The sequence below is a fragment of the Onychostruthus taczanowskii genome, unplaced genomic scaffold (genome assembly GCF_017590055.1).
Source record: "Onychostruthus taczanowskii isolate IOZ18803 unplaced genomic scaffold, ASM1759005v1 scaffold50, whole genome shotgun sequence".
Classification (NCBI taxonomy): Eukaryota; Metazoa; Chordata; class Aves; order Passeriformes; family Passeridae; genus Onychostruthus; species Onychostruthus taczanowskii.
This window is the reverse complement of record NW_024502569.1, coordinates 449,732-462,220: the sequence shown is the minus strand read 5'-3', so window position 1 is coordinate 462,220 and position 12,489 is coordinate 449,732. Positions and strand designations below refer to the sequence as shown.

At 35.4% G+C, this 12,489-nt stretch overlaps 1 protein-coding gene across 2 annotated transcripts in view; it reads left to right on the top strand.

Annotated features, from left to right (window-relative positions):
* Nucleotides 1–11,059, top strand: part of NBEA (neurobeachin) — a 451,755-nt gene extending 440,696 nt beyond the window's left edge. For both annotated transcript variants that reach the window (XM_041416040.1, XM_041416039.1), the window contains exons 57-60: nt 4,435–4,536; nt 7,758–7,954; nt 8,647–8,798; nt 9,280–11,059. In XM_041416040.1, coding sequence (XP_041271974.1) covers nt 4,435–4,536; nt 7,758–7,954; nt 8,647–8,798; nt 9,280–9,370 — 542 coding nt within the window. In that variant the 3' untranslated portion in view covers nt 9,371–11,059. The remainder of the gene's footprint in view (nt 1–4,434; nt 4,537–7,757; nt 7,955–8,646; nt 8,799–9,279) is intronic.
* Nucleotides 11,060–12,489: the final 1,430 nt, after the last annotated feature.

The window sequence follows — 12,489 nt, the reverse complement described above, 5'->3', positions numbered from 1 at the left end:
GATATACCAAAGTGTATGATAGAATTGCAGAAAAGTGAGGGACAGATGCTTTCATCTGAAACAGACACAAATTCAGAAAGTAATTTGGAAGTGATAAAAATTAATTTGCACACTTTAATTGGAATCAGACTCCTGTATGAAAGAAAGGAAGGGTAGGCAGCTTGTGCTAAAGGCTGATTGAATTTTTTGTCAGGTAAGTATGTTGGACCTGGCCGCTTATCCTCTTGAGCCTTTCCACGCAATATATTACATTCACCCTCTGACTGGTGTTCTTTAAAAGGATCAATGCTATTCCTGTTTTTTCCCTAGAGCCTGAAATTTCATTGATCTTGGGACTTGACATTTCTCATTACCTATTGTAGCTTCCGAGAGGATGGTCACAAGAGGTGTGGGAGTTAACCCCACTTTTTCTAACAGCATCTGTGCTGACCATTGAAAAATGTTCTATCAGCCATAAGAGGGGTTTGTTTAGCATTATAACATAATCTTACCAGCAGCTAAAAATTCATCCTGTCCCAGTGAGTGTATTCAGTATATATCTGAAAGGGAGGGTGAACTTTACCATAAAATATCTTTGTCAAGTTAATATACATTTTTTTGTGTCTGTCATGAAGTATATCTTTATGTGTTCCTTTTACATAACACAATTTTGAAACAATTTGAAGTTGTGAACATTAAGGATTCTGCAGGTTTGTGTCTTGAAAGAGTAGTTATTCTGAACTCAGAACTTTCACTTGTTTTATATCCCTCTACATTTTAATATGCACTAGATTGGCCTTTAAATAGCAGCAGTTTAAAAACAGTCACCAGTGTGCTCTGCACCAAGGGAATTGGGTGGCTGTCTGAAGGCCCTGCACTAGCACATGGGCACATGTGCTATCTGCTTTGTCTGTTTAAGGAGTTATTATGGTACTTATAAGTTTGTACAATTTAGGTATTAATTTTTTGAAATAACCGTATGTTAACTGTTCTGCCAGAGCAGAAGATTTTTGAAAACTAGTTTGAAATTTTAATTGGCACCATCTCTTCTCTGGTTGCCAAAGACATCCCTCTTCTAAGGCTGCTATGTAAAGGTAAAAGAGCCAATAATCCACGAGAGATAATGCTGTTATCTCTAGTATTTTATCAACACATGTCTGTGTCCATGCTACACAGCATGCTTCATGGGAATTGTACAGTGCAGGGTGGTTCTGCAACTTGCCCAAGATCCCAAAGCAATTTAGTGAAAGAGATAAGAAGAGATGCTGCAAATCCATAATCTCCTGTGCTCCACTGTATTTCACCTTCTGGATTAGTGCAAGGTACCTGAAAGCCCTCTCACCTGGGTGAACTGTTTGTAGCCATATACAATACTCCTCAGCAAATAAACCAGCTCTGCTTCCCAGATCTGGGAATATTTTGAATATACTAATATTTTCCTGTCAGCAGTCTTTCTTTTGCACTCATTGCTCCCTTGTGTTGTGGGCATTGTTATTGGCTGTTTTCTGTTTTGAGATATTCATATTTATTGTTTGTAGCATTATCTTTTAATCAAACTCTAAGATTTTTTTTCTGACTGTAAAAATTTGAGAAGGCTCTTACAATTTTACTTCCACGAAAGCCATCGTATTTTCTAAAATTTTGTTTCCTGATGAGCATACCTGAAAAGTCCTGGCAGTAAAGCAAATAACAAAGTAAATTCCTTTTCAGCAAGTAATTCAGGTATAGCCTTGTACTTGCTTTTGTCAAAGATGTGAGAGATGAAATGGAAGCTAAAATTTTCCGTGTGCTCTCATGTTTCTTTATACAGAAGCCTCTTAGATGTGTCCCCATAGAAATCTGTACAGAATTCCTGGGAAAGGACAATATGAGAGAAATAGTAACAGTCTTTCGTCTTTCTTTCCCACTTTTTTTCTTTGTTATGCAGGAGCACCATCTTTTCTCAAAGAACCTTACAATAATATTATGCATTATATTTTTCAGCAAGAAGGAAATATGTGTGTTATTTTAGACTTTCTAGAAAAACTTACTTGTTTGGAAAGACAGCACATTTTGTTTTCATTCTGCCCTCTAGTAATTCAGTTCAAAGGTGCACCTTTGGGGAAATCACAGGGAGTTTACAGTGATGGTATCTCAGTTCTTAGGTAAGATATTTTCACCTGCAATTCCCTTAGAGCTGCAGCCTTTGACCTCTGGCTGCATCTATCAGTGGTGATGTGACAGTGACAGAATATTTTGCTAGATTTTGAATGATTCCTGGAGTTCACAGCTTCTTTCCTTTGCAATAAAATGTAAAATGACTGGGGTTCATGCCACAGCTTTTTCTGTAGAAAGTGTCAGTGAATAATTTTTTCTTTGAGCCCAAAGGGAAAAAAAAATCCCATTTTCAATTACTGCTGGACAGTTACTCCTAATATTGTTATTCCATTATTAATTTGTATTTACTGAAAAACAGGACAAAATAAGACTCATAGACCTATGTTTCAGGGAAGTTGTTTCTTATAAGCATTTTCCTTTATAAATCGTGAAGTCAATGCAATAGGCTTTTTTGGTGTATTCTGGAATTTTACAGTTCCTTGATATTATAGAACTTTCCTAGGAAACACTGAGGGAAATGTTCTTTTGAAAATTGTGTTATTTCTTTTCCTTCAAAAATTGTAGCCATTTAATCATTTCAGTAACCCAGTTTGATGCAGTCTGATAAAACCTCTATAATCATAACTTGAGCCAAGATGGCCATTGAGCATAATCCTCTTTTTTCCAGGAGGACATACAGAAGAAAAAAAAAAAAAAGAGGAGAATTTTGAACTTAATTAGTTGCTCTTTTGTTTTCTTTGTTTGTTTTTATGTTATGCACTTGGAGAAAAGAAAACCTTGAAAGGAGATGGAGTTCTCAAAGCAATGTTGATGGTGAAATTACAAAAATCAAAATATCTTTGATGAGTTACACAAAGAATCTTTCTGTTACTTCTGACACTCATCCTTCCCTAGCAGTAAATCTCAGTTTCCAGACTAAATAGATTATTTTTGTTGCAGTATAAAGTTTGGGAAACTAGGATTTATTGAGGTAGCTGTTTACAGTAGAGGTTAAGAAATTTTTAGTGTGTCTGTACATTGGAATAACCTGTTAGATTGGCACACTCTATACTATTGTGTTGAAAACTGAATTGTTTCCTAACTGAAAGGTGATTTCCAAACTGATTTTCCATACCCTGGTTTCCAAAATCCTTATATGTAGCTCATAGTACGTATCCCTCTATGGAAAAAAAAATTAAGATTTGTTATTGATCCAGCTTCTGTCCATAGTGCTGGACAGCCATCCATACTGTCCATAGTCAGTTGCATGTAAAACTGATTTAAATCAAAACATTGTACTGCTATGACAAATATGTTGGAAAAAGTAAATGGAGCCTATTTTAATATAGCTATCTTTACATACTGTACCACTGATCCCAGCACAACTAGATAAGTCTTCCAGTCCAACACTGGTATTAAAGGTGACTGGTATTAATGAGATTTTTGCTTCCAATTCTTGTTGAGAAAAGTGTGGATTAACCATTTTGTTACTTCATATAGAATTAATGTTGCAGTACTTTATCTGTACTTCCCTAGGTAGTTTCTTTTAGTATGTGAACTACACTTGCAGATCTCCAGTCCTTTTGAATATCCCAATTTCCTGTATTTCATTTGTACAATGCAAATATAATGATGTGAACTCTGTGTTATCTAGCAAGTTGCTAATTCTTTTTTGCCAATTTACTTTCTTAGCCTGGCAGAGCAATATCAAATTCTAACCAATTAGGTTGTCAGCATCTGTTCTTATTAGAAACAACAACAATGTTGCTGTTTGTCATGTAAATACTCTATACATTCCTGCTTGTTTGAAACCAAAATAAAATATATTTCAGTCCCGAATATATATTTAAAATATCTAGAAATAAATAAATATATAATTATGTGTACCAATAACTATTTTAGGCATATTTTGTGACCATTCCATGTGTCTCTGAATAAATATTACCTATGCAGCAGTGGCATGTTTCTAGTATAATGTTGCTCTATTCTTTTCCTACCCCCAGTTTCATGAAACAAGTTAGGATCATTATTAAAGGAACATCCTAAATTCTTTAGGTTCATAGCTTAAGTCTGGAGACATATATGTTCAGTAGCAGGCCTTTACATTACAGCTGTTTTCAATAGCACCACACTTTGTGTTCTTTTAATTAATTCATTAATACATTGGTAAGTTGTGGTTTTGAAGCTTTATGATATCTGAATATATTTTGCTTGGTATCTTAAGTATGAGATATTTAATCACACTGCACCTTTCTCATGCATAATAATTTCAAGCAAATTACAGCAAAGTTCTTTTGTTGATAAACCATGTCTGATTTGGCATTCCCTTGTTTTATTTTTCTTTTATTTTTCTCACCTTCTAATTTTCTTTTTGAACAGGTGATTATCCAGCTCCTCGTGCTGTTCTAACTGGTCATGACCATGAAGTTGTCTGCGTGTCGGTCTGTGCAGAGCTGGGACTTGTTATCAGTGGTGCTAAAGGTCAGAAACGTTTTTATGATTTAAGTCTTAACATTTTTAGACTCTTTTTTAGTGGTATTTCTCAGACTTCCCTCAAGACACATATGCTTTAATTATTCCTAAGACATGTTGTAATTCTAGGATCATCTGAAGCACTTTTCTCTGAATATTATTTACTATCTGCCCTTACAAGTTTAGACACAAATTAAGTTGATCATTCCTTCCAACCATCAGTTTATGCAGCTATTCTGCCCAGACCTGTAAGTGTATTTTATAAAAATATATACAATAATTCTAATGACGTCTAGTGATTTTAAAGAAACCTATTGAGAGAGACATGTATTTCAGGGAGGGCCAGCTCAAAATTCTCCACCTTGATCTTAATTGAGAGGTATTTTGTAGTACTGACCTCACTCTCCAGGGAAGGAGGATAAATTTTCTTTGGAACTGTGTGCAGCTTTCTGTCCCGTAGGGGTTTTTATGATATTTTCTAAATAATGAGCAGTTGTAGGTTCTCTCTGTTATTTGTCTATGGAATCCAGAGCACCCAACAATTGCTAACACAAGTGTTCAAAATACTTTTCCAAATCTGCAGCAATATCCTGTATGAGTGGTAATCACTGTAAATAAAACACCAGCCTCAATGAATGTTTGCTTCATCTTTTGTTACTCTGTTTCTCCTTAATTTATTCCATTCTACTGTTTCTGCCCATCTTCTCCTACTTCTCCTTAATTCCATGTCCACTTTTCTTCCCCCACTGCCCTCTCTTATTCAGCTCCTTAACTTGTCAAACTGCGTGTCTTTTTTCCTCCCCTATTTGGCTCTCCCTTTCCCCCTTTTCTCTTAGTTTGTTTTGTGCTTCATAATCTCTTTTCCATTCTTATTTCCTTTCTTTGCATCATCCTCATTTTTCCTTTTTCCTTATATGCTTTCCTATCTCATTTCCACTCTACTCCTACATCCACATCCAGTGACTTGCCATCTCTACCTATAGTGATGCCTGTTTTAGTCATCCCCATGTATATCTTTGTACTCATTTTTTGAGTTTGCTGCTTCTGAGGGTAAGAAGGATGTGATGCTTGCTTTGACAGGTTTTGCTCACAGCTGAGCTCCTGGGTTATTGCTTTTTATACTGTCTTGGAGCTCAACATTTATTTTTAAAGCTGAGTGTGAAACTTTTGAGTAAAGCCATTTTTAACAGGAAACCCTAATGGGTCATTAACTCTTGTAATGGCATACTACATAACAGTCATAGGCAAAGTCAAAACATTTGTGAAAAGAATGTACAGTGATGCTGGAGCTAAAACTTTTTTCTTGATGCACTGCTATTTCTTACCCTTTAAGGCAGCTTCGTACATTCTGGTTGCCATAATAGTCCACCCTTTCCAACTACCTTTTTGCAAATTGCCTCTTCTTAATAGAGATTAAATCTGTACTCAGTTATCTACTGATCCATTAACTATTTGCTACTTTGGTAACTTTCACATTTTTAGAGGTAAAAGCTGATGGAGAACTAAAGTTTTTTAAATCAAATTCAGAACATGTTTATAATTGATCCAGAGAAATGGAGGCCCAGTGTGTCTCCTGAAGTAATCTTCCCATGTTCTTCCTTTTGAAACTTTAGGCCATAAAAAAGTGCAGTTATTTTTTTTTTTAATTGCAGTTTTCCAAGACATGCCTTTTTAATCTGATCTGTTAGTTCCAGTCCCTTTCCAGCTTCTTAGATGTCATCTCATGACAGTGTTGCATTTTCCTGCCATTCAGTCTCAGCTCAGCCTGTGCTTCCTGGTGGGCAGCTGCTCCTCTGGAACTGGCTGTGGCCCTATGTTGACACACGCTTGAGAACCTACTGAAGCAGGAAAACAGCACATTTAGGACTCCTCTGTGGAAAATCTTGTGAATCAGGTTGATGCTTCCACGTTCTTACCCAACAAACCCGAAAAAGAGTGGTCAGTCTATATATCCTTAGAGTGGCATCCTAAATCAGTTGTGCCTTTTTGTGCCCATGACCATTCCGCTATGAAGGTATTTTCTTTTGAAAAATCTAACAAGGTAATTATTCTAAAGGTGAAGACATCCTTTTTTGTAATATCCTGGCACTTCAGTATTTCCAAAGCTGAAACTTAACTATTTGACAAAATAATTTCCTTTGCAGTGGTATCCCGTGAATGCAGCTAAACTTGGGGTCCCTCTGCATAAGACCTTATGCAAACACAGATAAAAGCCTGTGTCAGAGGCTCCACAATAAATGCACTGATGCTGATTCATTCTACCTGGGCAAACCCAGCTGCCATGTGAATTTCAAAAAAGTTAGAAGGACTTAACATGAGGTGGCTGAGTCTGCCAATATGAATTTACTTTCAGGGTCATGAACCAGTTGTATAAGGAAGAGATTACTGTGCTGTCCAGGATTATCCTGTGATTCATAAAAGAAAACATTTAGAATTTCCTGTGACTCATCACATTTATCAGAGACCCTTTTTCTTAGTAGGAATACAGATCTCACTTTCAAAACAAACTTTTCTCATTGTTCTTGAAATGTAAATAAACCTAGTTTTGCATCTTAAGATGTACATTGTAGATTTCATAGCTGTTTGTTTCTTTCATGAATGTAATAAAAAGACATCAAAATCTCATATTAAAATCTCTCTGGAGCAAATGGAGTTACAATGTGATCTCCTAAAATCTCTTACAGTCCAAGTATCATTATGACTCCGTTGGCTTTCACAGCACTCCAATTGCTGAAACAAATCAGGACTGAAATCTATGCATAACAAATGTTTATTGGGGGAGAGGATCTACAGGAACTGCCATTGTCCATAGGAGAAATATGCAGTAATATGATTACATGCCCTATGGGAGTTGCTCCCACTAGGGCCACATCTGTTTAATGTGAATGGGCAGGCTAAAGAGATTTCATGTTGTTGGAGAAAATCACTAAGAGTGAAGCTTCTGAATGCTTGGGAAGAGGAAAGAGTGTTTTAGAAGACAGACCTAGGAAAACTCCTACCAGTCTAAGTAAATAATACACTTCTGGGCATATTGTATTTCTTTTTTTAACATGCTAGCTCTTGCATTTCCTTTTCTCCTGTGTGTGTTAAATTCTTTAAGTAACATTGCAGCTTCTTATATCTATGCAGCACTAATGTGATATAAATGTGTATTATGCATCATTTTTGTGCACAGACTATATCATTTGTATAAATAGCAAATGTATGATATATTATGTTTTCGTATACAGAAGGTCCTTGCCTAGTACACACAATTACTGGAGACTTGCTGAGAGCCCTGGAAGGAACAGAAAACTGCCTGTACCCTCGCTTAATTTCAGTATCTAGTGAAGGTCACTGCATCATCTACTATGAACGAGGACGGTTCAGCAATTTCAGCATTAATGGCAAACTGTTAGCTCAGATGGAGATCAATGATTCAACCAGGGTAAATCTAAATGCAAACAAACATTTGCTGTGTGTTGCCTTTATTTATTATAATAAAATTCATTTATTTGTTGTGTGGTTTAGAGGAAGTCATATATATAAAATTGCTGCCTCCTAGTTAAGCCATTCAAACACATATCCTTTCATCACCATCTCCAAATATCAAAATGCACTTAAGCTTTTCTAGAATAAATAAGAACAAATAGTTTATGAGCCCACAATATTCCCAGAATTTTCATTTGGAATTAAATTTCAGTGGGAAATATGTCTTTGAAACAAAATGCTCAGAAAAGTCCTCATTCTTCGTTTATTAGCCAAGACATGAATTCATGCCTTCAGGGCTCTTCTCTGTCACAAGCACTTGAAGCAGCATTAGGAATGCAGATCGCTGCTCTGCTTTAGGTTGTAGTGATAGCACTGAGTATTGTAGAACAAATTCTGGTATGTAGAAATGTGCTGAACTCAAGTGTTTGCAGATTCAGCCAAGGAGCATTTTTGTTATCTATCATGTTTAATACCACACAAATGTTTTTGAAATGTGATGATACAAAATGTGTTTGTTTATTTTTGGTTCAAATTTATAGAGGGCAGAACATAAGGAATGCTTTTAAGTCAATTCAGTTTTTTAAATATTGATCCATTTCTATAAAAGCTACCTCTGTGCTTGAGATTTTTTTTTGTTTTCTCCTGAAGGCCATCCTCCTGAGCAGTGATGGGCAGAACCTGGTGACAGGAGGAGATAATGGTGTAGTGGAAGTATGGCAGGCCTGTGACTTCAAGCAGCTCTATATTTACCCTGGCTGTGATGCTGGCATAAGAGCTATGGATTTGTCTCATGATCAGAGGTGAATTTGTCATTCATGTTTGTATGTAAATACTAAAATTCCAGAAAGAATACATCCTCATGAACTTTGAGTATATGGTATGGAGTCGTTAACAGGATGTGTAAGAAACAATTACTCAGTTGTTTTCCTGTTAATTTATCTGATTCAACACTTTGATACTTGAATCTCATCATGCAAGCACTTAAGGTGAGGTATTATTTCATTGAAATTAGTAAGCCAGACACTCAGCTAGCAAAATATTACTAAAATTGCATTAACTTAAAAACACAGGAATAGTCAGATTATATCAGAGTGCAGTATTAAACACCTTAAAACCAATTGCAAAAGTTTGAGATACATTTCTGATTTTCAGCTAAGCTTAAGAATTTCAGACAGTGTTGGAAAAAGTGCCTTGTTCTTTTAACTTTTTTCTGTCTATGAAAAGCCATAGCTCAAGAAGGCAAAAGAGAATTAACATCAGCATCTTTGATATCTTTTTCAGAACACTGATTACTGGCATGGCTTCTGGCAGCATCGTAGCTTTTAATATAGATTTTAACCGGTGGCATTATGAACATCAGAACAGATACTGAAGTGCAGTGAAGAACTGAAAGCCCAGGTAAAGCTGAGAGCACAAGTGCTGCAAAGAAAGGTGTAGTCTCTGGTGGAAAACCACGTCTGCATTGACCTCCGTTGTACATTCCATTACACCCAGCAATAGCTGTACATTGTAGTCAGCAACCATTTTACTTTGTGTGTTTTTTCACAACTGAACACCAGCTGCTGAAAAGCAAGCTTGTATCATGTAAATGATATGAATTAGGAAATGTTTTGGTAATTATTTCATATATCTTTGTTTATTGAGAAAAGGTAGTAGGATGCGCCACAAGAGACTTTTGAAAATTCTGGGGAACCTTGTGTCCAGTTATTTCAATGTTTAGGCTTTGAACCTAACATGCATCCCATCTCCAGCCTCTTTTCAAGCTGAGATTAAAAAAAATATGTTTGATACTTTGTACATCAGATGCACATCTTAACTTTAAAGGGATACTTTTGTAAAAGTAAAACCTTGTATAAAGAACAAAACTGTTTCTTAATTTTATTGTGGAGTTACAACTTGCATGTACTTTAAACCTGATGTCTTGAAGGAACAGGTGCATTCACACAAATCAGACTGGAGATCTGCCTAAGGGTACAGCTTGTGTTAAAGGGTTGAATTTGGGAGCAAACAGTAATTCTGACATTTTCACCAACACATTTTTCACTTTTTGAATCTAAAGTTTACCCCTCTTAAGTGGAGTTCTGCTCACAAAGCATTTGGATAAAAAGCCATCATTTGCCATATTTATACTTTATACAATAGAAATTAATTTCCTCCCTTTTAAATTTAAAGACTAGACAGAAAGGGAGCAAAGAGGGAAGTTCAGTTTAATGCTTTGTAATGCTTAATGATTCCCAATACAGACAAAGTGCTATACTTCTGGATTATTAACATTTGGTATATAAATCATGGGCAAGAGAGACCCCACTGATTTTTTTCCCCTTATTTTTAATCTGAGGAGCTTTGTTTATTTGACAGCCTTAGCTTCATTTCAAAGGTGACTGAGGTTGTTCTTTTCAGTCCTTCTGAAAATGTCACCTGAAGCCACTCAGACTAAGGCCATTCATCTTTTACAATACTGTAATGATAACTATCAAAATAATTTTCTGCACATTGTACTGATCAAATTACACACCCAGGGGTATATACACTTTAATTCATGTTTCTTCTTTGTATATTTGGTGACTGTATTGTCATAGATGTACATATTGTGTCGGTAGGGCTATGAGGCATGTAACAGGAATGTAATTTTCTCAGAATTTACACTCACTTGCAGTCATTTATTTAAAAAGATAATGGATTCTTTGTATTGGCACTTTGCACCAGGAACATATCATTATTTATTGATGTGATTACTTATTTGTTATCCACCTTGTATTAGTAAGTTTAGCCCTGAATTTCCTTCTTCATTGTTGTTTGTATTTATAAGGTCCGGAAATCATGGGGATCAACGTAATGATTAAGTTATTCATCACCTGTCTGTAAGCAATATCTTGAGTTTGTAGCTTAGAATTGGGAGACTATTGAACATCTGGAAGACAAGTTCATTTCATCTTGAGATCATGGTGAAATATTTTGGATATATAAATTCCTTAAGCTATTGTAACCATGTTTTATTGCAAAGATGTAAAATATGCCAGATGTGTGTGAGTTGGAAATCAAAAAGAAAAATAAAATATGCAAAGAATTCAGTGATTGTTTTTCATTCCAATGCAATTTTTTTCAAAGCATTCCCATTATCATTATGAACAATTATTTTTGAGAAATTCTTGCTTATGTGCTATTTATATGCCAAAGGTATGCAGTTCTGGGTGGTTGTTTTTCCTGAGGTCTCAGGAAAAAAACCCCCACAGGTTACTGAGTGACCTCTGCAACTCTTTTGATTCTCATGAGAGAAGCCACTAAAGTTACTTTGGTCAGCAGAAGTAAAAAAGAAGAACAAAAATCTCAGCCTTTGAGAAATACTTAGGATCCTTGTGAGTAGGAAATAACCATATGTAATAGACCTCACAGACAGCAAAGATCTGATGAGAGAAATTTTGGATATCTCTCAGTATCTGATAACATGGAATAAATTTAATCTTATTTTGGCCATTTAAAGTTAGAGATCTATACTGCCTACACAGCATAACAAAACAGGCAGGATAAGTTACTTTTTGGAGCTGCTGAAGACCCTACAAAATTACAGCAAGTAAGTGGGGACATATGTATATCTATATGTCAGATGTATAATTTAAGGTAGCAATGGCAAGCAAAATATATTCCTCCCAGAAGTAAAAACTCCCAGAAGTTTTCTAATTCTCAACAGCAGAATAGGAACCAGCATTTCAGTTGTTGCCCTAGTAATTTCCTTTAAATTTAGAAGGATTGTTCTTTAAATAATCGTCAAAATGAACAAAAGCCAATATTTGAGAACCTTACATTTTAGCAGATATCTACTTATATCAATCAGCTTTTGAAAGTATAATGACCTCACTTGATTGTTTTGAAGCTATAGGAGATATGGGAGAGGAGAGGACTGGTATGTTAATAGTATTCTGTGAGACAGTTTATTGATATGTCACAATCTCCATTCCATCATTATACAAGTGTCACCCCTAATTTTGTATTTTATTCAAGAAATTGTTTTAAAATGCACCATTGCAATTAAACAAAAAATGGATATTGCTATTTTTAAATTAATACTATTGTTTTCATTAAGTCTCTCAGTATGGTGTTAAATACAATCACAAATTAAAAGCTTTTGTGCCCATGCCAAATGAGAAATTTGCCATGGGTTACAAGAATAAAAAAAACACTCTCACTGTATTGCATTCATAGGTAGCGGTACCCAAACAATAATAATAATAATAATTTAATGTTACTACTACTACTACTACTACTACTACTACTACTACTACTACTAGTGCCAAGATATTAAAATTCCATTGTTTTATTTGTTGATTTGTGCTAATTACATTAGTGAACACCCATCTATTTCAGGGCTTCTTATAGTAAACAGATAGTATACACAGATCTTCAGTTTATGTCGCAAGTCTTTTCCAATGCTTCAGCTGCCCATTTCTGTCACACAGTAAATCTTGCCTTTTTTCTCTCTAGAAATCTGAACTA